This window comes from Harpia harpyja, chromosome 1 (genome assembly GCF_026419915.1).
Source record: "Harpia harpyja isolate bHarHar1 chromosome 1, bHarHar1 primary haplotype, whole genome shotgun sequence".
Taxonomy (NCBI): domain Eukaryota; kingdom Metazoa; phylum Chordata; class Aves; order Accipitriformes; family Accipitridae; genus Harpia; species Harpia harpyja.
The window spans coordinates 55,795,024-55,822,729 of record NC_068940.1 but is presented as its reverse complement, the minus strand read 5'-3'; the positions used below and the strand labels follow the sequence as shown (position 1 = coordinate 55,822,729).

Sequence of the window (27,706 nt, the reverse complement as noted above, 5' to 3'; positions counted from 1 at the left end):
AAATATGACAAGCTTTGTAGGACTTTCATTACCTCCATAACTGAATAATATTGACCCTTGCACCACTAGTGAGAAGAGACTAGAATATGCAGCTAACGAGAAGTAATCCAGAGACATTGAGTTTAGGAATTTAGTCACTTTATCAAATTTTCCTACCCAGAGATATATTGAGGGTAGGCAGTGTGAATACTAATTGGATTTAGTTTCCACAGAATGGTCTCTCCAATTTTAAAGCCTGTAACTGAAAAATGCTGAGGAGAATCATATTTGCTACCCTTCATCCTCACATCCTCTATGTCTATGCTCCACCCAGTTCTGCAGCTCCTATGGCATGTATTACTGAGTGCAATCCTATACAAACTTAAGATGAGTGTTTTCTTTAAATTATTTATATTAAGTGAACATTATGTTAAGCTTAAAGATGAGTAATAAGCTATTTTGAGAAAAATACTGCAACATGATAAACATTAGCGTACAGTACATTACCTGTACTGTATGATCCGTCCTGATTTAACAGGTATTGTAGTCTTAATAAACTAATTACCTCTCTTTTGGAAGCTGTGTATTCAGCCAGTAGCTCTATTAATTGGGAAAGGCTTTAAGACCTAGTTGTGTTTCCACAAGGGATAATTTCTGAAAGTGGATAAGCAAAATTGATTTATAAGAAGTAAACACAAAGCTAATCTGCAACACAGATTAAAGATCATGATACAAAGCTCATGCTACCCAAATTAAGGTGTTTTTACCATTTTCCTTCCAATGTAGTATGAAAAATTCTCTGATAAAACTAGCGGTTTCAATATAAATGCATAGTATGTTTGACTTCCAGATGTCATTACCCAGAGAACTATTCAGCAAGACACTCTGAATCTACAGAAAAGGATCTCTTTCTCTTTGAAAAACGAAGATGCTATTATAGAGACAAGCTGCAGATTAGCTCAAACTTTTGACCTAGACAGCAATCTCTATCAGATGGGCTGTACTTAAAAGAGGAGTCGTCCTGTGAATTACAGTCATAGAGGAAATCGATAATCTAGCTCAGATTAATCTGAGTAGCTCAGTAGGGAAAATACCAACTAGAAGAGAAATTAGAATTATATGTTACTTCCTCAAGAAATCTTTTCTGCAGTTAGGCTGTTCATGATAAATGCATTCACTGATGTGAAAAAGGATTTGAATGCATTCAGTGCCATTAACATTAATAGGTGTTATACATGCAAAGATCCAAAGCATCAGGATGACAGGGGAGTGTCAATTGGATACAAAAGCCTTCTTGTTTTGAGTAAATTGTTAGTTCCTCATGGTAACAAGGCAGCAAAAGAAACTCTTAAAAACTAAGAAAAGCTAAGAAACTGCTTTCTGAGCACTACTTAATTGGCATCTGTGACAGAACCGTGAGATGTCAGCTCTTACAAAATGCTGTTGCCCTTTGTATCTACACAGGACTGCCTTAACTATGTAAGAGAAGTTATTTCTAATCCATAGGGTGACTGTTAAATTGAGAATGCTAACAAAGGGTTGCAAAGGGTATTTCAGCTCTCAAGGGTTTTTTTTCTGCATGTAAAATTTGTGGTTTAACCAAAAGTATTCTGTAGCACACTTGGAAATGTTCAGACTAAAGCTATTCAAACAAATGAGTTAACTATTTTGATTTAATACTTAGTTGGCTGAAAACTTAAAATCTCTAGGCAACTTTTACACTAAAAAAACCTAGAACAGCCAAACAACTTAGCAGCAAAGGAGATCCTTTGCCTTTACTCAGAAAGTAGTTGTAATTTCTCTCATTCACACTGTAATTTAAAAGCTTCCTATAGTTGTTTTAGCTAATTATTTTCCTAAACCTTTGGATATTTTTTGTTATTCATGGAACATGGGTGTATGAAAAGAACATGGTTTCTAATGCAGAGGTTTTATCATAAAGATAGGAACAAATATTCTAGGAGATCAGTATAAAGAAATTTCTTCTCTAGTTCCATATTATTGGAAACATCAGTGTTTCTTAATTGATGATGGAGGCTGCCAACCTGATAGTCTAGTTGCTACTAGTTCTACTGGCCTTTATCGGTAGACTGTGTGACAGTATAACTTCTGACACTGTGTAGGAAAAAGAGCTGGTTATGCAGAGTAATCTAAGAATGTATCTGAGTGCTCGAGAACCTATTATTTTTATTCATTTAGTTTTGACATGAAAATACTATATAAGAAACTGAATCTGCCACACAGGTGCTATCTTGTTATGACACAGATAAGGTGTTTTCTGATGCGGTGTTCGTTTAAAAAGTGATGGGTTTGGCCATTGGTAAATGACTGCTAAATCTTGCTTCCTTATTGACATCATCTAGCCCATCTCCAATGGAAAATAATTACTTCTAAAAAAAATTTACTTAGGACTTTCCTCCCACACATTTTCAGACACAAAATTCCTATCTTGCTTCCAAATTCTCTGACTTCCCTCAAGATGAACTTTCAGATGCATTTATACACTATGAATACAAAAATATGTGACATAAAAGCTTACATCAGGAAGTCAGTAATACGGAGTTTTAAAATATTTGTGTTATAAAGATGATGACTGATTCCTATTGGGATTCTGAACTGTGCTTAAGTGAACCTCATCTCTAAACATCTAGGTACCTCCAAAAATGTTGTTCCATCCTTAATATTTTTTTAAATATACAAATAAATATCAAAGGAATTGCTGTCTTGATCATAGTAATAATTTCCATACTGCATCAGGTAAAATTCTTCCTTCCCAAATTGAACTGAAATTGCCACATGTTAGAGGAATTCTTCAGCATAGGAAGTTTTCCTGTTATATTTGCATTGATGCATTAAAAAGTCAGTTCTGGACAGAGGTTGCTACAAATTATTTATGATTTCTAAGGAAAAAAGTGGTAATACAGCCTATCATTGTGGTCTTCCGTGAGAAATGACATGAGAACCAGAGTAAAAAATTCATGTCCATAATGCTAGTCTTGTTTACAGATACATTTTAAAGCCTTGGAAATCAATAAAGGTGACTGGATTTTTGTCAATTTCCCAAAGAGTAAAATTTTACAGTGTGAAAACTGCAGTTTCTTTTACAGAGAAAATTATTGACCAACTACAAATATTAGGCATTGTTCATGATCAGCTACTCCAAATCCTTCTGCTTCATGAAATGAAGTATTAACTTATCTAGTATTATCCAGTAGAAAACATAACAGAGAGGCTAGCTCTTCACGAGGTGAAGAGCTTCTTTCGCAACCTCATGTATTGTATCGATTGACACATTGGTATAAGAGTATTTGGAAAACTGTATTTCATTTTGTAAAAGGATGAATTACTGCTCTGTTATAGGCTTCTTTGGTGACCACAAACAAGCCCAAGTTTCTCTGTGATTCATTTCTTCATCTTTGAACTGGGAATATTAATGCTTTCATCTGAGCTTTATCTTTGACTATAACTCCTCAGGGCAAAGACTGCTATTGTGTGTATGTACAGTACAAAATATAATGGGGCCACTGCTAGACAAAACAGAAACATCAGCAACAACATTATAATAGTAATGATAATGATAATAGCACATTTTTACATGCAGCTTGCATTGATCACAGTAGTCTCTAGGTTGAATTAAACCTAAAATACTTTTCTAGAGGTAGCTATAAATTTAGTGGAATCTTACCATTTTGCTTATTTTTTTGCCTTTTTTTGTGTTTTACTTAGGGAAATTTAAGTTTTTCTTGTGTGGAGCCACATACAGTGCCTGTCTTTTTCAATGCCACCAGTTACCTTGAGGTTCCTGGTCGTCCAAGCCAGGATCTGTTTTCAGTCAGTTTCCTTTTCCGAACCTGGAACCCCAATGGACTTCTTGTCTTCAGCAACTTTGCAGATGACCTGGGGAATGTTGAGATTGACATAAATGAAGGCAAAGTCAGCATCCATATCAATGTCACCCAAGTGAAGAAGAACCGAATAGACATCTCATCAGGTAAGTGGGTTTTATTTAATTGGTATCATTTTTGTTGGTGTTGTTTAAAAGCATCGTGGACCTAAAAATTAGAACAATTGTTTTACAAAATCTAAACTTTAAATTGCAACTCCATTATTCTATGTTTCACTGAGTAAGAGGTAGAAAAATATTGAAATAGTTGTTAGATTAAAAAAGAAGACACAAATATTCTTATTCTGTCATGAAACCCAGAAAACATGTCAGCCCATATCTATGAGTCTGCATTGCTTCTTTTTTTCTTTCTTCCATCTGCCTTGCAGTCTTCTTTGCAAAAATACATGGTTTCAAAAGGGGGGGGTACTGCCTTGTTGAGAGTAGCCTAATAATTAGGCTGCTCCTATTACTCCCTAATAATTAGGAAGCTCTCATAAAAAAAAAAAAAAATTCCATTTGTTTTAACCACAAGGCTGGCATGAAAAATATTGTGGCATTCTCTAAGTATGCTGTAGAGTCATGCTGGAGAAGTACCAGAGTTTTCAGTACCTAACTAAGGAGGTTTTGGAAAATACTGGGTAAAAGGTACAGGATTAGGTTTGTTTCTGGAAGAAAGGTTGTGTGTTGGTGTCAGTTGATCAACCTTTTAAAATTACTTGATACTTCCATTTCAATAAATTATACTTCCAGTCTAGATTCTTTATGGGCATTTCTGGATCAGCTGTAGCCAGTACAGTGTCAGCTACATCATGTCAATTAACGCTTTTTCTTGGCAAAGTCATGACCTCATTGTGGGTTGGAAAATACAGTATGGTTTGCAAATAGATCTAGCTCCACATACCCCACCCCCCCCCCCGGTGATTATTTGAAGTAGCATATATGGCAACCTAGTTTCTTAACCTTTTTGTCCGAAATCATCTGTGGTTACTATTTTTTTCTTAATTTCATGGTGATCTCCTCAGTTTTCATCAACAGGATTGATACACTGCTGTAGCTCTGAATGAATGACAGTGGGTTTTACGTCTACTCTTCTACTTGATTTCTATTTGAAAATATATTGTCTACATAGTCATATAAACAGGGACTTAAGGAAATGTAGGAAAAAGAAGAAAATGCCTTTTTTAATGAGAAAACATACATTAAGTAACATTTCATTTGGCAAGTGGACATTTTTGCTAGTTGTCTCTTTTCACCCCAGTAATGAAATAGAGCTGACCATGGAATGAAATTAATTATTTTAAAGATAGAACTGAATAAAATATGAATAATAACAACTAAATATCAGAATTTACCTGTTTTGTAAAATGAAAGTGTTTTTATTAAAAATACATCATATGTCCTTCCATCATTACAATTTTTTTTAGTACAAAATATCAATACCATAGATTATAAGTTAGCATTTTATTGCCTTTGTTATATAAACACACTCATGAAAGAATTAAGTAATGTTTTGATAATACAGTAGTGTCTTGAACAAGAATGTTTTGTTAAGTTGCTAGTGCATCATAATTAGGAAAGACATGGAATTATTACCCTCATTCTTTCTTCCTCAGCTCTGCCTACTACAAATCCCAGTTTACAGGGACAAGTGGCTACCTATGATACTTCTTCATGATCTTCCCTGTGCCTTTTTGGTCCAAGGAAGATTTCAGTGCTGATTAGCCAAATATTATGAGAAATAAAAATTTCACCAATTTGCCACCAATTTTGCTCACTGTATATCTTGATATAAAACCATTTTCAGATTACATTACATTTACATTCTGGTAAGTAAACACGTGTGAAAACTTCTAATTTACTTTTCTGCTTTCTCCAGACCTCCACCCACAACAAAAATTCCCCGACGACTGCTATGTAAAACCAAAGTATTCATATTCTGACTTTATTATGAAATATTCTGAACTGAATATTCATCAGAGTGAAATCTTTTTAGTCTGTATGATCAGTTTACATAATAGCAGAGAATCACATACAATCATTAATTTTTATAGTCATGATGCTGTTTTTGACCTCCATACAATCCAATAGCTACATACTACAGTTTAACCTTTTTAAAGAGTTAGTAGTTTCCTTTGTTATTACAATTTGTACCATAACAAAATTACATTTATTGTTTGATTTTCATTGTATGGACTTTTTATATTTGCATACCTATCCTGGGAAAGCTTTGATTTATTTTAATACTTTGTTGCTACTTTTGTTGCAACAGCCATTTCAGTGTCTGTGAAATGAATTGTGTGTGTGAACATAAGAAAGAAAATATGGCATCTGTTAGGGAAGGCTGCAGAAGGAATGCTGCTGTTGTACCGCAAATATCATAGTGACCTTCTTGCTCCCTTCTTGTGCAGGGAATTAACAGATGTCAGCATGTAAGTGTGCTGGGCTTAGGTAGAAGTCAAAGTGGTCTGCCTTTGGCACAAAGATTTCTGACTGTTGTGGTGCTATAGATATAAGATGCATACTTTTTCACTGATTATTTTTAACAGCTGGCAAAGCAGAATTTTGTGTAGAGTGTGCAGCCTTCTATGTAACTGCATGTGTAGGGTATGAACAATTAGACTTCTGTCTGCTGGGAGCTACGCACCCTGGTTATCACAAAGACTTAGGCTAACTAAAAGCACAGCCTAGATGCAGGTATTTTGTATTTCATAGCTTTGCTGTACTTATGCCTGTCACCTGTAATAGTGTATTTTCCCTGGAAGAAGCTAAAGTCTCTTAGTCCTTATTCTATACAACTCTCATAAATTACTAACTTACTTTCATTAGCAGCTTTTAATGTCAGCTTTCCATGTTAACATGGGTACATCAGCAGTTCATTCTGGGGCATAGTCTAACTCTGGCTGTAGAAACAGTCATTGAACTGACTGGCAGGAATTACATGAGACAACCATATGCTGATGTGCAGGTGGCAGAGTTTGTTCCTGTACATCTCTGCACTAAAGATACTGGTGTGGAACAGAGTTCTGGTTTGTCTGTTTTTCAGTGTCATAATGTTCCTTAAACACCTTAAAGCTGCATGCACTGAATCAGGGAGCTCTAACTTAGCATGAGTGGAGTTCACATAAACAGGAGAGTCTAGCCTTCCAACGTATCAAATATAGTTAAATTCCCACCTTTCTCACTGGTAGATGGGCGCTGCAAACGCCTTATTGAACTCAAAAAGTCCTTATTGAACTACTTTATGAACCGCTTTGTGATGCCTGGGAGGGATCAGACAGTATGTGAAAGATTTTCTTGTCAACTTGACGGAACTTTTATACCTGATTCATTTGAGCTTTTTGTTTAAGGAAAGAAAGGCAGCTGCAGTTTTAAATATTTTGATGACACTTTACAAAAATAAAAATGAAATAATGCATAGAAGGTACAGTTGAAGAGCTGCACTTCTAGTCCCATATAGTACACGGACCTGTGTTTACTACTTACCTATAGAGTCAGTAAGGTGAATAGTTTACAGGACATTGTAAAAAGGTTTGTAGACAGCTGTAAGGTTTAGAGGCAACAGCATCAAATAATCAGCAAGCAGAATCAAGTGACTGTTAAGAAGAGTGAGAGCTACTACTAATCTGAGAAATCAGAAATAGGTTTATACTTTATTTTTTTATGTCAAGTGATTGTACTTTTTCTATTTTATATGGTGAATGAAGGGATACAATAAGCCAGGGTGGTCGAATAGAAAGCATGAATGCAAAAAGTTTAACTTCTGTGTAAATGCAGTGACTATGAGAGGTTTATATAGCATGCTGTGGGAAAACATTTGGATCAATAGCAGGCAATTCATGGGAATCATGAAGCAGAGATCGCTTTGCATTTAAAATCACAGAAATTGAGAGTTACCATCAGGCAATGTGTTCTTAGCAGTTTTCTTTGTCTCCCAGAGATCCTTCCCTGCTCTCACCAGTTGTTGGTTCTAGTTTTGTCAGGGATAATTTTATCACAGTGTTAGCAGATCACAACGAGAGCTTTTAGGTCTTATTTAAAGTTATCCTTTGGTCTTCCAAAAGACAGTTAACAGTTCATGTATTTAACTGCATGTCCTGCCCACTGGAGATTTCACTATATTCAATTCTTCATGAACTTCTCTCAGTTTCTTAATCAATCTTCTTCATCTTTATTGGAATGATAAGTCATCCCAGTACTTTATTCTTAGAATATTTAAAATTAAAAAAATACTTATTTTATTATTAAAATGGTTTTGTACATCTGAAGCTTCTTCACTCATTATTTGGAGTTCAAAATTATCTTCAGCTTAAGTATGAGACATTCCTACTGTCTGTCATGCCTTAATTCCCTCTTTCATTCTATTGTTGTTACTTCTAAAAATCACAGGTAGTTGATGTTAGCATTAGCAGTTCCTAGATAACTTTCTGTAGATCACTTCTTGTCTTGCAAAAATGCATTTTATTTTCTTGTTTAATGATGTCAGATAACATTTTTCTCGCTGCTCCTTTCATGCCTTCAGTCACTTTCAAACCTCTGCCTCATCTCTATACGTCTGATTAAAGCGTTTAAATGTATCTGTATTATGAAAATTTCATATTTATTTTATATGTGCTGAAAAGAATCAGGGATGATTGCATATATTGTAGTCCAGTACGTATAATTTTTTGTTACTAGTAAAAAGCAACAGACTTTTGTGCTGACCTGCCAAAGCAGAATCTCAGGTTTTACTTGACCTGGCTATAGCTTGTTTAACAGTGGCCAAACAACTAGTCCCTGACCTGTCTTGGGCTTCAGCGTGGTGAATGGTAGAGGCAATAAGGAGCCAGTAAAAAACAGTAATAAATTTTTTACTGCATCAATAAGGTGTACACTCTTTTGCCCATAACACAATTTTGAGTGTAACAGAATATTTTACCTTAATATGAAGTTTAGCTTTAAGTTTGTAGTACATTTGAAATGGGCAAAGATAATTAGTCTTTGTGGTTATATTTAACTGCCTGATTTTGCTTACTGAGCAGATTTTTTCCTTTTTTTCATGATCTTGCCAGTTGTTCCTTCAAAACAGGTCTCTAAGCAATAAAAATTTCCTCCCTTTCCTGCCCAGCATTCTGTTAAGTGTCCAGTAAGCACTGTTTAGCTGTGAACAGACTGGCAAAACTGTTGTAAAAGTCAATGGCCTCGATTTTGCTTTTTCTTACCTTAATCTTATTTAGAAACAACCACCATTTGATTGATGAGAGTTATATTAATACGCTGTTTAGTAAGAGGAAAATCAGGCCTACTGAGAGCTGAAATAAAGACTTAATTAGAAGAAATAAGCTACTGACTGTGCAGAATTACACAGGTGAAATACTTAAAGCTTGTGTATAAATCAAGAGTTAAACATCCTATTGACTTTTTCTCTGCATAGTAAACTGTGATTAATATCTTCACAATGTGTATGTCCTAGCATAAGGATTAATAATAGGAGAGAATCTCAGAAAAGTCAAGAGATTTATCTTTACTGCTCCATATAGTTTTGGACTAAATTCTGCCTTTGACATCATGGGATTCAGGCAAACTTCCTGAAAATTGTTGGGTTTACCCAAGGGACTGATGGAAGCAATGTTCTTGCTTTCTTTAAGAACTTTTGAAAAGCAGATTTCCAATGTTGTTTGGCATACCAAAGGATTCTGATATTCTACTACAGTTTTAAAAGTCATTTAATTTTAGTATATGCTACCTGTTTACCCTAAGAACCTGCTCAAAATTTGTGATCTTGCAATTACGAGAATAAATTGTTGATGAAGTTGTATTTATCTATAAGATTTAACAAGCTAATGTCTTCTTTCTTGAGCACAGAAGAAATCGGCAACTGGAAAATGTCATACTCCCACATCTCTCTTTGCCAGAAAAACTGTTACAAAACTTTTCCCAAAGCCATTTGCAAATGCTGTTCAGTGCAGGGTTGAGCCACAGCCATGTCCCAGTTGCCTCCTTTTCTTCCACTTAGTTATATCTACCTGCTTCAGCAACTTAACCCAAATTCCTTCCTAATGAAACCAAACTTTTCTGAAGCTGTCAACACAGGGAAAAATTAGTAAACCATTAACAAACATGAAGAGTGTTGCTTTGCTCGAAGAAACAATAGTAACATTCAAAATAACACTCCTGAGGAATCATCTAATGGCTGTCCAATACTTTTAACAGCAAACCCCGAATATGTTTCAATATAAAAAAGGCCTCTTGAGAAAAGGTGAAGTTTTCACAGTGGCAGATTCTAAAATAATCTCTTGATTAATCCTCTGTTTACTTTCTCATTTCTTGTCTTTTCATAGACAGCTCTGTCCTTTCATAGCTAAACATTCTCTGTTCAACTTAAATGCTAGAGGCTCTATGAAGATCCCTTGGATTTTACCCCACAGTACAAATGGTAAGTCACTGAAAAAGGACATCATCTCCTTTGGCCCATAGTAGCTTAACAGAGAAGTTTTCAGAGTGTCCAAAATCTTCTGCCATTAAATTGAATTCATCTGCTTGGAGCTCCTTTTTACCTCTTCCAACTCTCCTAGTTAACATATTGTTCTGTATATCAGCTGCTGCTCAAGGCTGTCTTCAGTTCATCCTGTCAACCATAAACTTACTAAAACTTGGGATATTAATATCTTTTTGTCGTATTTTCCATATTAAATCAGACTTCTCCCCAAGGAATCTCTCTGGGAAGCTTTCCACCCTTCTGTCTTTCTGCTAGATCTCAAGTCATCTGAACTGCAGTTCATTTATATTTCAGATCTTGGGTTAAGGTAACATCCTTCAGGTAATAAAATGTCTCTGTCTGACAGATCTAAAGTGGTACTCTTCCAGTGACAATTCCCAGGGGCATTTTACATGGGAATTGAGAAGTATTTTTGCCTCTGTTGCTAAATGAAGGTTTAAATAGGGGATGTGTATACACAGAGCAAAAGTGCACTTCTGGTGGGAAGATAACATTTCCCACCAGGTCTTTTCCATATTACTGATACTAGGTTATACACTGAATGTTAGTAAGTGAAGGCAGATACCGGTGAGGCACTTGTCAGCATGATCGAGATGAGAGACACAAATTCAGTCCACAAAAGACAGCATGATGACTTAATATCAGAAGAGTCTGACTATTAGAGAATTATTTTCTTCCCAGATAGCCAGTTTTGTCTCCCTGTTTGTCTCTGTATGTTTATTTTTGGCTGATGACTTTAACCAGTGAATGCAGCTACATGAATAGGTATTTGTGGTTTTGAATTCCACAGAACTGAGAAACAGACATGCTTGTAGTAGTTATTATTCTTTCTTCTATGTGTTTTTTTTGTAGTCTGGTTTTGCATCTTAGTACAGTAGATGCTCAAAGCAGTCAGAGCAAGAAATAGAGTTCTTGATTGCAGAGTTTTTCTTCTAAGAAAACTTATGAGTTTAGTTCAGGTTTTTGTGAATTCTGCTTCATCAGTCACTGATTTTCACTGGAGAGTTGCCTACCAAGTACAAGCTATGCATTCTAAAACATAGATGGTACCATTTTCAGATACTTCACTCACATAACTCTTTGTTGGTTGCACTGGTACCTTGCAAGCATGGAGGAACCTGAGAATCAAGCAGCAAGCTGTTGTCCTTGACAGGCTTCCTAAATTTATACAGGAGACTGAATTCAGTTTACTTGTTTTGGCCTCATTTCCTCTGGGCTGCAGAACAGAGTTAGAAGGGACCTTTGCATGTCATTCTCTATTTTAGCACTGAAGGATGAAATAAGGCTTTTTACAACTAGTATTTAAGCAGTCACTGGGTTGCACTGAATTTCATTCAGGAAAAAGGTGCAATAGTTAAATAGTAATTTTAACTTTCTGCTAGAAGGAATGTAAATTATGTGAGTTGAGCTGGACAGAACTAGTTGGAAATTTATCCTTTTAATTATTTTTTAATTCAGTAAGTTTGACAGGTAGCGGAATTAATTTTAGTTGTTTTCCATGTTGCCTTTGCTTACTTCATCCACATCAGTTATTGCCAGTCTGGTTCTAGTCAAGTCAGTGAAAATATTGCTTTCGACTTTGATGGATGAAAGATAAGCCCCTTAGCACTGAATGCTACAGAGGTGCCCAAGATTTTGCGGTTACCTGACAAACATAGGTTTTTACTTAAGTGGGTCCTCTGTCTGCATATTTTTGTTGAGTACAAAATAGCATGAAGAGACATATCTCTAAAGATTGGTTTAGAAAGCTGAGGATGCTTAGTTAAAACCAGCATTACCTCTTGGATCAGTAAGAGCCAAGTAGTGCTGGAAAGGACATGGCAAAATATACTTTTGTTTGTGTTTTAAATTCTTTCAGGAATTACATGTGCTGATTGAGGTGAATGTGTTTTTTTCCATTATTATTTTCCTTTTAGATTAGTAATAAAGAAATAAACAAAAGGATACAATAGGGACAGGAGCTGTAGTTATATTTGTTGTGTTTATGCACATCCTGACAGCGGTAACCCCAGGACACCATTGAGTATTCATATAATATAAAGGGACATGAAGGGAATGTTTTCTAATATCTGAAAGACTGGATATCAGAAATATTCTTTCCCCCAGCTTACTAGTTTGCCATCTCTGCCTTCTCTTCTGTAAAGGTGGTTCTTTGAGAAAGCCTGTTTCCAGGACTCGCACTCCTATGTTGAACACAGTTTGTCATAGATGGTAACATGATGGTAACCTCACAATAATGTCACCCAATTTCTTCAGCACCAGCATGAATACCATTCAGCATCATTGGCTTAAACTTCCTAATTTTGTAAAAGCGCATTTTTCTGTTAATGACAGGATGAGATGGTTCCTGTAAACTTTTCTGTAGATATTAGTATTACTTGAAAAATATGATTGGACTTTGTGTTATGTTGGCTGTTGATTTAATTTTTACTGGAAACCAGTGAGAAAATGTAGGAAATCTATGTGAAGTCTGTTTTTTACTTCATTTCTATTTCAGAGAGAAATAGTTGGCTAAGCACATCTCATGATAACCCAGCATATGGTTAATCAGCTATAAGAACTTAAACATATACTTCTACTGCCTATTTAGTCTGGCAGTTACGATATTTTGTAAATGGCTATGAGTAAGTGGAGTAGCAGAAGGTAAAAAGAATGCACTCACTTTTTATTCAATAGTATAATTTATAGCCACTGTACATATGTATATGTACCATTGTGCATAGAGCCATATATCAGTCAGACAATATACTCAGCTAATTTGCCAACTATGACATGCAGGAAGTTTGCAGAACATCAACATTTGGTAAAATAGTAAAAGCATTTGAATGGGTTTGGGAGACCCAGGCAGACAGCAGGTGAATCTACACTCTCAGATTACTCCTTGTTTCATCTCAAGGTCCTGCTGCTCTGACTGTCCCCTCTGGAAACAGGCTGTATCACTCCTAGGATATCATCTTTCAGTGGGATCAATAGTTTCCACAACCATCAGCACCGAGATCCAGGAATAGTTCAGTAGTTAGTCTGGCCCAGAGTCTATTACAATAGACAGTATGGACAAAACATCAGCTCTTACTCTGTCAGCCTGGCTTGTCCTCCAACACTTTTCTGCAAGGGTCTGCCCCTTACAAACTCTCATGCTCCCCCCTGCCCCACCGCCTCCTTCTGTACACACAACATATTCTGGATGTCATTGCTTAAAAAGTGCAAACATCACAGGGTATGAGGTAACCTTCTTATTATTCATGACTTTATGAAGAGATACCCGTTTTTAAAATCCTAACATTACCAACATGTCTCAGACCCAAAGAAGGACACGTGGGGTCAGGAGGAGAGCCAAACTGTTATGACAAGGTTGCTGTAGCCATGGTCATGTAACAATAATCATATGACAGGCATGAAACAGGTTAGTGTTGCACATGGTGTCCCAATCCAATGTCAGGGAAGGTTTCGATATGATCCCAAGAGCAAGATTAAGACACAAATGAGGGCAAATGCCGTATACCCAAAAGAGTTTTTATTATAAAAGTAGAAAATAGTAGTGATAGGATAGAATGGAAGAAAAGGCAGAAATTAAGCAAGCACTTGGGATAGAGTTGCAAGGATAGTCACCACCATGGATCCAGCGGTGTCCCGTTGGTCCTTAGTCTTCAATTCTTCGGTGATGGGTGCACACCACAGCTTGTCTCCACAGTTTTTTATAGGGCATATTTCAATGATGCATGCACATACATATTGTTCATGCACTGTTCACACGCTGCAGGTTTCCTCTACCACACGACCTTCGAGTGATCAACACTAGAAACCAGTATCTTATCTCAAAGACTACAGTTTCCATGAGAATGGTAGTCTCCACATTCCTGTATGCTTTGTCAGCTCCAGCCTGTTTCCTCCCCTGGATGCCTCAGTGGCCTGGAAATTGTCCTTATGGACAGAGGAGTGTCCTGCTTAGACAGGCCATCTCAGAGACAAAGGACTGGAGATAAACAGTTCACAGTTTCTTGAGATGAATGGCTTGAGATGACAGTCCAGTCTCTCACACCTAACAATCTTTGAGACAAACAGCTCAAGGTAACAATTCAGTCTCTCACACGTGGCTTACACACTGTGGGCATGGGGGTCAACAAGATGAAGCCCCAGAGAGTGGGTACTGATCCAGAGATCCCCCCACATGCTGTGTAACATGGACACAAATGGATTGCTGTAGGGACCAGCCATGAGCACTGCAAATATGAGCTGTGTTGGGCAAACTGGCCAGGAGAACATAGATCATTCCTTTGTCCTAGTTACAAAGACAGCAGAGACACAGCCTGTGTTGTTTCAGAAACAAAAAACCACAGCAGAGAGGGTGCAGACTAGAAGGCGGCTTATAGCTGTAGAAGCAAAGGGAAAGTCCTCAGGTTTGGAAAAGTGGCCTGCTACCACTTGTTGGTAATGTTCATTGTTTCAGAAAGGAACTTTGGTGGGTGTAAAATCTTGCTGGGACAGGAAAACAATTGTTGTTATGGATTAAAAACAAAGGGGAGGGGAGTAGAAAAAATACTGGAAACCCAGTCTCCACTTAAAGCATTGTACATTTATTTTCTGTACACTTAAAAAACATGTTTAGAGACAGAATGGGCAATCAAAGGTCTTGAACCTTCATTTGTACATTACTGTTGCTTACAGGTACTATGTAATAGTGTTTCAAGAAAAGGGCACAGAATCTTCAAGCAGTGGGCCACATAACACTGTGCAGAACCACTGTGGGATGAAGCTATCAACTATGTAAATTAAAACTGCCAGTGCTATCTTTTCACCTTTTCATCTTCTCCAAATGCAAGGAAAAAAAGGAGATTTTCTTTAGTTTTAAAGTGGGCATTTAAAGCATTTGCACTTGGAGTAACACCAGGAATACTCTTTCTAGTACAAATGTCCTTGAAACTCATTTGAGTTTGCAAGGAATTTTGCAATTTTAAACTTTTAATCTTATTTATCACTAATCCTTGGGTAGGTGTCCCACAACACCTCTAGCCAATTACTTACAGAAAAATAATTAAAAGTCATTGTAATATCAAACATGATTGGGGGGGGGGCAGAATGCGACCTAATTACAGGCATGGAACTTTAATTTATGTGCTGGGAACTGACACTCAGTATCTTCTTTTTCATTGCTATTCAGGAACCTAGGCAAATAGATTATTATCTGTGACAGGTTTCTGGCAGTCCCTCTTGGTTTGACAGTGTTATTTTAGGGAGAAGAGAGAGTCACTTTTGTATATAATGAAAGAAAAAGTTGTCAAGCATCCATACATATTTTATGCTGCATAAAACTTAAGTGCTAGAGGAAAGATTCTGTTTTCAGTCATGCCACTGTAAATTCACGGTGCTTCTGCTGACCCCCAGGTTTGCATCAATGACACAGAATGGCATCTAGCCCAAAGGATGAATTCCACCTTTTACACAGGCAATGCAGCTCTTGAAAGTCAGCTTGGCCCTTACTGTTCTTTTGGTTAGTACAGTCACGCACAACTGTGATGTGTATTGTGGCATTTTGGCATTTTTTACTGACATTGACAGAACTAAAAGCAATTTTTATCAAAGTGCTTCCTTGAAATGGCATCATGTACAGACTGCATTGTCTAGGTTTTTCAGCTTAGTTCACAGAAGTGGTTACTCTGAGCTACAAAAATAGACTCAGGAAAAAAACATTTTCTAGTTGTATGTTGCTAGCTCTGCCTTTACTTTGGTCTTGGAAAAGATGGTAAGTCCCTTCAGGCATTTTTGCACATTGCTTCTTTTCATTTTCAAATGCTGCTGAAGCAGCAGCACATGACCACTGAGGTGAAACAGAGCAACCAAAGTCCTTTAGATTCTGTAAGCTGAATGGCAGATGATATTTTCTTTAAAAAGCTTGCTCATTAAGTTTATGTATTTGATGGGGGGGGGGGAAATATCAATTCCTTTTCTGTGAAGCAGCCACTATAAAATACATAGTTTTTTCTAATACCAAGCAGGATTTTATGGAATGCTTTCACTGAGGACAAATACTGAAAATTCTACACATCTCCTTTGTAGAATATTTATTTACAAAAGAAAAACATGGTTAGAGGCATGACTTCCCCATGTCTTTTTCAAGAAATATATGTATATACAACATCTGAAGGATCAATTCTTTTAAAATGCAAAAACAGCTTTTGTTTTCTTATTGCAGATTTAAAATAGTGGAATGGCATGATACATGCCCTCAAAAATGAAGGTTTCATTTATTAACCATTTGTAGCTGTTTTAACAGCTGTTTTTATGCACATTAGTGCACGCATTAAAACCAACTGCCAAGAAGAAATCAACTTTACCACAGCACTAGCATACAGATTTCTGACAGGACAAAATAACATTCTTAACATTCTGGGGTTTGTACTTAGACAATTACCTGTGAAAACAGTAATAGCAGATCCCATGTCTGCAGGATCTGCAATTTGCAACGCAAGGCTGATATTATTGACAGTACTGGATCTGGAAAAGAATAACGTGGTGCTGAGGCATGTTTAGGAGAGTTAGGCTGGTTTCTATGGTGTTGGCAACAAGTGATACGTTTGATCAAATTTGCTGTGTGATAAAGCTTTGCTGTATGCTATACAAGAATATCTGCTCCCAGGGGGATGATCTTCATGTACTGAAGCATCCTCCAAACACACAGAACTAGGCATAGCACAGGTCTTCCTTCTTTAACTTCACTGGTGCCTGTGAAACAAATATTTTGTTTGTTTGTTTGCCCCAAATCACACCCATTCCTAACATTTTCTGCCTTGTTTTGTCACAAGTAGAGACCAGCATCTTATAAAACAAGACAAAAAATAATTTTCATTAAGTGTTTTTAGACCTCAGTCAAATTTACTTTGACTGTGTTTTTAAAACAGCCAGTTAGTAATTATTTCAAGGCTTTGGGATGAATTCTTGACTCAAAATGAGTTCATGGGACTTTGCCTGACTTCAGTGGAGATACTGTTTCATTCAAAGCTTGAGCAGTGCTTCCACCAATAGTTTGAATAATATTCTTTTCCTAGAGACAAATGTAGTCTGTGTGTTTCAGGAATGATTATTTATACCCAGTCATGCATCAAAGTATTGTTATTCACTTACAGTAGGTTTTGCAATCAGAAATGAGTTGCAATTACAGAAAGAAACATGGTTATTGGTGTTTTAGTTGAAGATGCCTGAGATACTGAAAGACGTTCTTAAAAATATATATTTAAGACATGCTCACTCTTCTTCATTACGACTAGAAAGTTGTAGGCATAAAACATTACGACCCAACAAATATTCATTAATTCTGTTCCTTATAATGGAGAAAGAGCAGAGTGTTGAACTTTTCTGTATCTGGTACAGTTCAAAAGGAATTTTCAAATCATGCTGTGGCCTAACCAGGATTCACTGGTAGCAAGTTAGCAAGTCCTAACTCTTGGAATCCAAAAGCATATTTATTCTCATTCCTTACAAAATGCAGGGTATAACCCAACAATAAGGAATTGTATATGTGTAATATAATACAACAAATCTCACTAAATTTACAAGTAACCTTCTTGCAAGACAGCTTAGGGCCACATGAAAGAATATTACTTAAAAAACCAAAAAATGTTCCAAAAATTCTAAATGCTAGAGAATACTGTTTTAATAGCAGACCACTTTAAAAAAACCCAAGAAATTACTAAAACATTTTGTTGTCCTTTGGCAGGATGACATTGGGTTATTCAATTTTCTGTTGAAAAAACTTGGAGCACAAAGAATGCACTTACCTCTTCTTCCTTCTTCTTTCTGGCTTTAAGCAGCCCAGTACGAACTGTGCTTTTCAGATTTTGTTTGTAGGACAATGCTGTCATGATTGTGAGGTTTGGGTCATCTTTCTTTTATTTCTAATCTTTCCTGAGGCAGGCCTTTGGCACTGAGAACCTTCGTCTTTTGCTGCTTAAGTGTGGAATCTTACAGTTCCATTTTTTACTACAAGTAATGATTATAATAATATTATATTACTACTATTAACTAATATTGCTACTAATAATAAATAATTATGTTACTAGAAGCATTATAGTCCAACCTGCTCCACATACCAGTCAGTTGGATTTGCATTCTGAGTGCTATTTCTTCCTCATGTCAGGGATCTATGATCAGTGTTACTGATTATCAGTCTCCGTAAGGCTATTTCGTAATTAGGACAAGGTTTTACACTTTTAAATAATGACAAAAAACCCATGCAGAAGCAGTAAGTATCTGAAATATGATCATCTCACAAGAAAGCTCTACTTATGTCAGTCAGCCTACTCAGACACTGCAATAGATGCTCTGCAGCTGGATAGAATATCTTAAGGTTTTTTCTTTTGTAGAAAGAGCAAGTGCCCTTTTTGTTTTCTGAAGGCTTCTTCAGGTATTTTCAGGCTCAGGTCTCCCTGGCCATTCCCATAATAGTGAATCGGAGCCATTGTAGTTAGTATTTTTGTCAGTAAGTAGTGAGCTATTGAACAGTCATATGATAGGGGAATGCAGCAGGTCCACGGAAAGCTTCAGTTTTTTCCAAGCAGGATTTGTTTCCAGGATTTTCAGTGCTCACTTTGTGCTACTGAAGTTCCATAATTCTGTGTAAGAGTGAGCAGAAAAGTGTTGTACTGAGGAAACAGCTGTTAGATGTAAAATGTAACTGTACACTGAGGCAGATTGAGGTTGGGAGAGGAATTAAATGTGAGTCAATGCTGGATAAAGGTTTTGGCAAATAAGCATTTTTAGATATATAAAACAAATAACCAATATTGTATTTGTTATATATCTTATATTGATAGCTCTGCAGGAAGTTAGAAAATAATGTGTTAGTTTATTACTTCCTGATTTTACTGATTCTTTTCCCCCTTGCTTTATGGATGCTTTTATTCTGCTTTGGTTTGCTAATGCAGATGTACTCACTTATTTCTCAGTTACTTTAACTTCCTTAGAAGTTTTCTCACGTATGGTGTTAAATTCCAGCTGACAAATATTCAGAGAAAATAAGCTTTGTTTATGTACAGGCATTTGCCATGTACAAACAACTGAAGCAAATAGCTTAGCTATTTTTACCTTTTAAAGTATGTGTTATTTTTATGGAAGTAGTCTGAGGCCCAATATGATGTGCCTTAGATTATGTCTTCAGAACAATTTCAGCACCAACATTGAATGTAAAAGTACAAGTGGAAAAAGGAATTACACAGTGCTAACTCAAGACTCAATAGTAGTGGATTTGTTGTTTGTTTTTTTCTTTTCTTTTCAAACAATAGTTATACTGAACACGTAGCTCTGTAGTTTGTTTCTTAAAGTGAATTCAACTTTCGCAGAACTTTTTTAAAACAGCCATAAATATATATGCTCATCAACTTCTAATGGAAGAAAATTGCAACAAGCTTGAAAGAATTCTGTAATGTTTTAGAAATCTGTTTTAAATGATAAACAGAAAAACATAAAGTGCAATTGGGTACTAATGTTACTTTTATGTTAATAGCACCTTGGTTTGCTCTTTCTTGTATCATATTTTACATGCACAAGAGGAAGTTTTCCTTTCATTTCAATTGTCTATGGAAGGTACATTTATCTGTTCAGTTATGTCACCCAAATCTTGATAAGAAGAATTATCTCTTAGTAGTATTAATAGTCTTTTGTGGAATTCATTATAGATTTAAAAAAAAAAATACAGATACACGTTGTCACATAAAGTGATGAGCAAACTGTAGCAGGTGTAAAATTAAAGAACGAACTCTTGCATTATTCATAATTCAAAAGAAATTGTATTCTTAATTAGTGTTCCAAATTTTCTGGGTATCATCGACATACTTACAACAGAGCTGAACAGAATCAAATCATCACATTCAATAGCTGAAGTTCAGTTTGCATCAAAACTTCCAGCTCAAATCTGGTTTTGTCATTTGTAAGTTTTACCAGGCATGTAGATACCCATAGTCTTAAGAAAACAAAGTTCTGATTACGCTAACACCCTGAACTAGCAAAGGGATGTGAAACATTGCAGTAGATCAATTTTTTGCCCATTCTGTTTGGTGATTCACACGTCTAGGCATACAGATGCCTGAAGTAGCAACTTGGTCTAGTCTCCACTCAAAACCAGTATAATCTCACAGAAAACTTGATACCATATTATTTTGAGTTGTCGAGCATCTTGGTAGCTGCCATGTACCCTCAGTTCACACTGGAAATGGTAGAAATTGAGGGTCTTTTGTACATTGAAGAGAAGAGCCCAGAAAGAAAGTGATGCTGACACTTCCACTCCTGAAGTCAAAATCTCAGGCCAAATTAAATCCAATGAGAATTTGAATCTAACTGCTGCTGAGAAAGGCACTGCAATATAACTTTTTTTTTAATCCAGTTATTTGAAAGTTACTCTGCAGTTGATCTAAGCACAGCAGCAAGAGATCCAAGCATATAAAAGGTCCTTCCCTCTGAGGGTCCTTCCCTTCATTGCAGCTTACACCATGTCAATGATGCCTGTCTGGTGCTTGTCAGTACTGTCAGGACTCACTGCCTGCCTCTAGAAATCCTATTTTCAGTTTATTCCATATTCATTTAATGTAAAATGGACGTGTCGATGGGGAAACACGGGGGTCAGAAAGCCCTTCTCCAAAATCTCACCAGTTATCATTTGATCCTTTGGGACTTAGCCTGACAACTTAAAAACTTTATTTCACAGGGTTTGAAATTTTTGCATTGCAAAGAGCTGGTTGACGGTATAAAAATTGACTAAGATCTTCAGTTCCATACTCTTTAAAATCTGATTAGTTTTATTACAGAAGTTAACTTGGAACTGGAAGTACTGCTACATCAACAAGGTATATAGCATGTATATTTTTTCACATACAAATTAGCAATATTCAGTAGAATAAGGTGTATATGCTCTGACTAGGTGAGTCCTATGAATGCTCCTGTGATCAAGCAGCAAAAATAAAAGCTCTTATTCACTTCACTTTAAATATTGTGTCTTTCCATTTAGTGTGTTACAAAATCATTAAAGAAATTAAAAATTTTGTTGTGCTACATTTTCTTCTGCAAATAGGACATTTTAAAAGGTTGTCACTGCACAGGGTAGATGTCTGGTAGAGGAAATCTAGCAGGGCTTTACCACCTGTACTCTTGAGACACTGTCTGGCCGGTTGTGAGGAAATGCCAGTTGTCACTTGTTCTCATGTGTCAGGACTCCCCCCCATCCTGCTCTGAAAGGGAAGGGCAGTGAATATTTTAGGAGTTGCAAGAAAATGTGTCATTGTCACTAAATTGTCAAACCTGCAAGGGCCATTGAGGACATTATATGAGGGAAAAACTTCTTAAAATAAATCTCTTAGCTTCTACAGATATAAGCTGTCTTATGTTAAAAGAAAGATCTCCGCAGTTTCCACTCATTTCCAGTCTGTTTAAACCCTCTAAGAGTTACACCTCCATGAGTGTACCCATGCACATACACAGACACAGTCCTTACCTTCTGTATCCCACTTTCTTTAAAATCAATGGTCAGTGTAATTCCTTACACTTCTCATCAATGTCAAAACAAGCAGGATCCTAGAGAATAAACATTAAGATTTTTCCTTGATACCGTTCATTGTGAGTCAAGAAGTTCCTAAAACACAAGGTGTGAAAGAGTTGTAGTTCTGCGGAAGGTTTATAGGAATATGATCAGTCTTCACCTCTTTTCCTTCCTCCTCTTGTTTGAGGTGAGGAAAAAACATTAAAAACCAGAGATTTGGCTATTTTACTCTTTATTAGTCAGTGAACTGATAACCTCAAATTCTGTTGCACTGATAAAATTACTATAGGAATAATTCACAATACACCATACTACTTAGAAATGGGACATGGTTCTGGGAAAGTACTTAGCTCATCCTCCTGTACTTCTGCATTCATAAAATGTTTTGTGCTGTTGAAGGACATTAAAAAGATGTGCTGACTGTATTGGTTTTGGTATTTTTTTAAATTAGGAATGACCTTAATCTAATTTTAATGTTGCAAAATCAAACATTAAGAAGTTGTTTTCTCGTGGAAAATATGCTGAGTTACATTTCTTGTCCTGTGCCACCTTAATCAGTCTTAAAAATTATGTTCAGAATAGTAACTACAATGGAAAAATCACATAAAATATGCATCATGTGGCCAAATTTCATGTATTTACTATATATATCTCCTCACACAGCCAGAATATCTTTAAGATTTTACTAAATTTTGTCTCTCCAGAATCAAATAATTTGTATAAATAAATAAGTTAAACACAGAGGTTCAAGATTATTATTTATCATTATGAGAAACATATTGCACTTTGAAAAATAATCCTAAGAGAATTCTTAATTTGTTTTTCATAAACTGATCATTGTTATATTGGATTGTGTTATAATTAACCAATTTATCAAAAAGCACTAACATAATCAAATGCTTCTTATTTTGACATGCACTCTTGCAATGTACAAGCATGCAGACAGATGGGAAATACATCAATTGAAAACCTGTCCTATGAATGTGAATATTTAAGAAACCTTTCAGATTTTAATGGGCTTTAACAGAGTATTTACTGTTTAGTATCTTTTTCTGCATTTCTACTTCATCCATCACCTGAAGCCTGACTTAGTGTCACTCTTCTGAGTCATTTTGGCAACAAATCAGGAAAACCCAGGTCATTACTCCAGCAAAATATATGTAGAAAGTGGGGGAAGATGAAAGGAACCAAACTAAAGTCTAATAAATTGTTTTTGAAACTTCAGCTCTCTCTTACTTAGGTTGTGAAGGTACCAGAGAAGTTTATCCACCAGTTGGTAACCCTTCAGGCTCAATATTCCTGCTACCTGTGTGGCAGAGGGATTATCTAGATTCTCAGAAATTTTATGAAGCTGGAAGGAAGGAAAAGTCACAGAATTTTTAGGTACAAAGATCATGAATGTAAAGGCTTTAAGAGAATACATTATCTGATGATAAAAGTCTGTGCCTGTAACTGAGTGTCCTATAAAACAAAATTAACAGAAGTAGTACAAAAAGACAAGCTTTAAAAAATCATGAGCCCAGTCCTTGCACATGGTGAAATGGCCTTTGAAGTTAAAACTGTGGTTTTAAGTCTTCTCATTTTCTTTTACTTTCAGTTTCTGAGAACTCAACAGTATATCATGATGATTTTTTCAGTGTGTTTTGCTTTAGTGGTAGCTGAGATCCTCTTGTAATCACTTTTCTCCAGGAACTGTGTCCTTCAGTAAAGCCTAAGATACATTAAGAAGTGATAAAAGCACAAGAACCTAATGTCACAAATATTGCTGTCTGTTGTGAGGGTTGGGAGGAATAAGCATTACTTGTCTCTGCTGCTAAATTCCCAGAGAAATCCACCTTTTCCACTGCTGGTTCCTTACTCTTCAAAATGCAAAGTAAGTGAGAAGAAACTTGTCTCAGAAAACATGAATAGAAGGATCGTTCAGGCAACTAGCTGTGGGCAGCAGAGGCCAGCTGACGTACCCAGCCATTTTCAGCATTCTGCAAGACGCATATATTACAGAACTGTGATATGAGGTGGGAGTTGCCCTTTGGAAGGTAAAGCTGAAAGGAAACTTATTTTCTTCAGCAGCAGGGAGCAGGATGAAAAAATGTGTGTATGTGGAGAGCAGTGGAGGAAGGTGGAATAAGGAGAATGAGAGGATCTTTTCACAGGCAATGCTGAAGTTGAGTGTTCTTACAAATAGATTGAGGTGAAACGTATTTCAGTTCAGTTACAACTTGGTAGTGGCAGCTTTCCTTACCCAAAGTAGCTTCAGATTAGTCATTACTACTTGTATGTTGCTAGCAGTGTAGTTATGGGTATGCTAGAGTAAGTATAGGCATGCTAGATTAAGTACAGGCAAATTGCTTAACTGCATTACTTACCGAGTTTGAGGGGTAATTTTTGTAGCCCATGGTGTGTTACACTGATAAGTAGTACCCTAGCAGGTTCACATAATTTATGTATGAATGCATGACATACATACGTACGTACCTTTGAATGAAGTGCAGACATGCCTCCAGTGACTAAAGTAAGGATGTACTTGACCAAAACTGCTAGGTGCTCTTACGACTTTGCCTCAAATGTATTATAGAATAGCAAATTGTCTGTAATTTTTATGAAGCTGTGAGGAGGGAAGTGGCTTACAATTCTTAGCCACAGATGTCCAAAGATGAAGGATCTGGGATTAAAAAGAAAAATAAGTTTTACTCAATGATAAGAAGCCTGTTCTTTTAAAGATATTCATGAAGTTGTAGATAACACTCCATAAACATACAGTCTTGCTGTACCTTTCTCTTCATCACAGCTTTCTGTGTCATACTTCCTGCAGATTCAGATGCTAGAATGGCTGGAGCATCCTTCCTTCAGTACATGCTCTGTGGCAGTCATGCCTTCTTGGATATTTGTTGTTGTCCGTCTTCATATGGGTACTCAGACTGGGGACACAGTATTCGGCTTTGTTATGACCAATACACTGTGCAATGATATTAATACATCACTCAGAGTGGGTAAATTTACAAAATTCTCAATTTACAAACCATAAGAAACTTAGATAATCTTCTTTAACATTTTATGCTTAATGGTGTAATTTTGATGACTCTTGATTGCACACTCCCCCCAAAATCTCTCTCTGCATCATTCTTTATATCTAATTCTCTACTTATTCAGATCTGGCTTTGAATCCATTTGTGGACCCCACCTTATTCTAACATTCAGTTCTCCATATGTTCTTCCATTCTTATTATTTTTCTTTTAATCTTCTTCTTTTTTACATTTATCAGGGAGAGTAACAACAACCAAAACAGTATTATGGGAACTAAAAGAGAAGAGGGTCTAAAAAGTATGAATGCACATACTAATTTAACTTACAACAACGTGGATTGTTTCACAAGCATAATTAAATTTGGAAGAGATTATGAATGTTTTCTGAAAACACTTCAGTAGTGCAGCCATCAGGGAGGAATAATAGCTTTTTAAGCAAAAGGATAATTAATGGCATAATAATAAGTGGATATAAACTGGCCATGGATCACTTCAGACTATAATTCAGAAGAACAGAATGGAACAAGTAGAGCAATAATGTTCTGGTGGGTCCAGGTTGTAACAGCAAGAGAGCATCCCGTCTAGCCCTGAAAAGTTAAAAGTGCGCATTCCTGCAGAACAACTTCACAACTGCAATATAAAGAAAATTATGCCAGTTCTTAGCATCCTTTCTCTTCTTGGCAAACTCATGTTGCAGCATAGCTATTTGGGTTTATTTTTACAATTCAGAGTTAAACTCAGAGTTAAATTCTGTCAAGTTTGTTGACTTAATCAAAGTGCCTTAGTCTCTTGGGTTTTATTCACTGATGCTTTGTACTTGTGGGAAAAAGAAAAAAACAAACCCAGAACCAAACAAAGCCTACTACAATTATTTAAGCAGATCTCCCCAGCGATAATACTATTGCCAGCTCAGTAAGCGATATGCTGCTACGTACTGCTTACAGACCTTTTCACTAGCCTCAATTTTCTCGCCAGGCTGGGCTCCCTATCTTTGGGGGCAGATTTTCAAACCATTGCATAAATTCTTTTATCTCTTCTACCCAGTGCAGTTAACAAGCTCCTAAAATATGAACATCCATTGATCTTTTGTCACATACTATATGTTTTTGCCTCTGTGGGCATATGGGTCATTAAAATCCATACTTTTATCTACTCCATGTATTTAGGCTTTTTACTATTACTAGTTTTATTTTCTGCCCAGCAAAGGTAGTTGTTCTGTGTCTGAAATCTTCAGTCTGCTCTTGCTTCTTTGCTCCTTTTGATTTCCTTTTGATTTCTAACAAGGATATTGAAAAGACTAAAATTGGGATTATTCTAGTCTATGTTCATTTTGTTGAGTTTTTAAAAAAGAACCTGTTGAGTTAAAAGTATAGCAGGATTTCTTTTTAATAACTCAGCGCTATAAATTAATCTGCTTTTTAAGTAAGAAATGAAACAGTGGATTTTTTTCGTTAGATTTACTATATTGGGTTGCGTATTTATTACCTGGGATGTTGTGATGAGTGGAGATGAGACTGAAATCCTCTTAGATACCACAGGCAGCAGCAGAACAGCTATGTAGATAACCTCTGCTGGCTTGCAAATACCAGTAACAGATATACAGTGTTTCCATAAATAACAGTGCCTGTTTAATGTTATTAACATCACATAATTTTTAATGTCAAATCATCATAATGGAAATTAGAAGCAGCTTTTCCTTTAGGAACAGCAGGTCCGTTCCACAGAATACTGTACAGTGCAGCTGACTGCTAGATAATGGTGTTATACTGGAAAGGGATAGGTGAATTATGATTCATATTTCTTCTAAATTTTCCAGTATTTACAGTGTCTTAGGCAACTTAAGCATTTTTTAAAACCCATGTTAAACTGTCTTTGTGTATCTCACAACATGGCTTCCCTGCAGAAATCTATTGTAATTACCTTTGAATTTGGTCTTCAGTGTTTCTGAAAAATACTAGTGCCTCCACAATAGGATGATTCATTAGACTAACTTCACTTACCAGCCACGGTACAGCATGAACTCTCATATGCCCTGTCTGAAAAGAACAGGTGTGAACAAGCATGGGCTTGCACAAACTCCTAAGAGCTTTAAGAAAATCAAATGGAAATTTTTCCATTACCTCAGACTTGCTCCACTTCTTTTTAACTACTAAATACATGTTAGGGATTACTATCTCACTCAACATATGGTAAGCATCTCAAGGATAAATGTACTAGTTCTCAACAGCTCATTAAAAACAAATCTGCTAATGTATTTTTAAATGTGTCTTTACAATATAAATTATTTATATATGCTAAAAGAATATTTATGCAAAAGGAAATGTAAATTCCGTGCTGCATACACAAATTATCATTTGCTACTGTTATAATTATTTAGAGTTAAAATACAATTTTTAGATGACTTTTCATGTATGAATGAAATTTTGTATTTTCAGAAACGTATCTTATTCTTCCAGCATCTTAATGATTAGAAGATGTTACATTGTCCATGTAATATTTAAATCTTGTTCTCTGCTGAAGTCTGATTACAGATGTCTCTTTTGTAAAGCAAAATTAGAAACCTTCAGCCAAATAGCCAACAATTTCATCACACTTTTGGGAAAATCAAATAATATTTTTCACCTGAATAAATTGTGGCCTTGGCTAAACTGTATCATTTACATTGAGTATGCTGATAAGGATATATTAACAAGCAAAAAAGCTATTTATTAAAATGAAAGAATGACTATACTTATCAATAAACTTCCACTCAAAACCCCAAACACTTTATATGCTCTGTTAGAAAATAATGAGTTCTGAATGAACTTTGGATGGAACTGTA

The 27,706-nt window shown here is 36.1% G+C and overlaps 1 protein-coding gene across 3 annotated transcripts in view; it reads left to right on the top strand.

The window, feature by feature from the left end:
- CNTNAP2 (contactin associated protein 2) overlaps positions 1-27,706 on the top strand; it is a 1,249,274-nt gene that overhangs the window by 611,262 nt on the left and 610,306 nt on the right. For all 3 annotated transcript variants that reach the window (XM_052795237.1, XM_052795244.1, XM_052795253.1), the window contains one exon: positions 3,706-3,970. In XM_052795237.1, the coding sequence (XP_052651197.1) occupies positions 3,706-3,970 (265 nt within the window). The remainder of the gene's footprint in view (positions 1-3,705; positions 3,971-27,706) is intronic.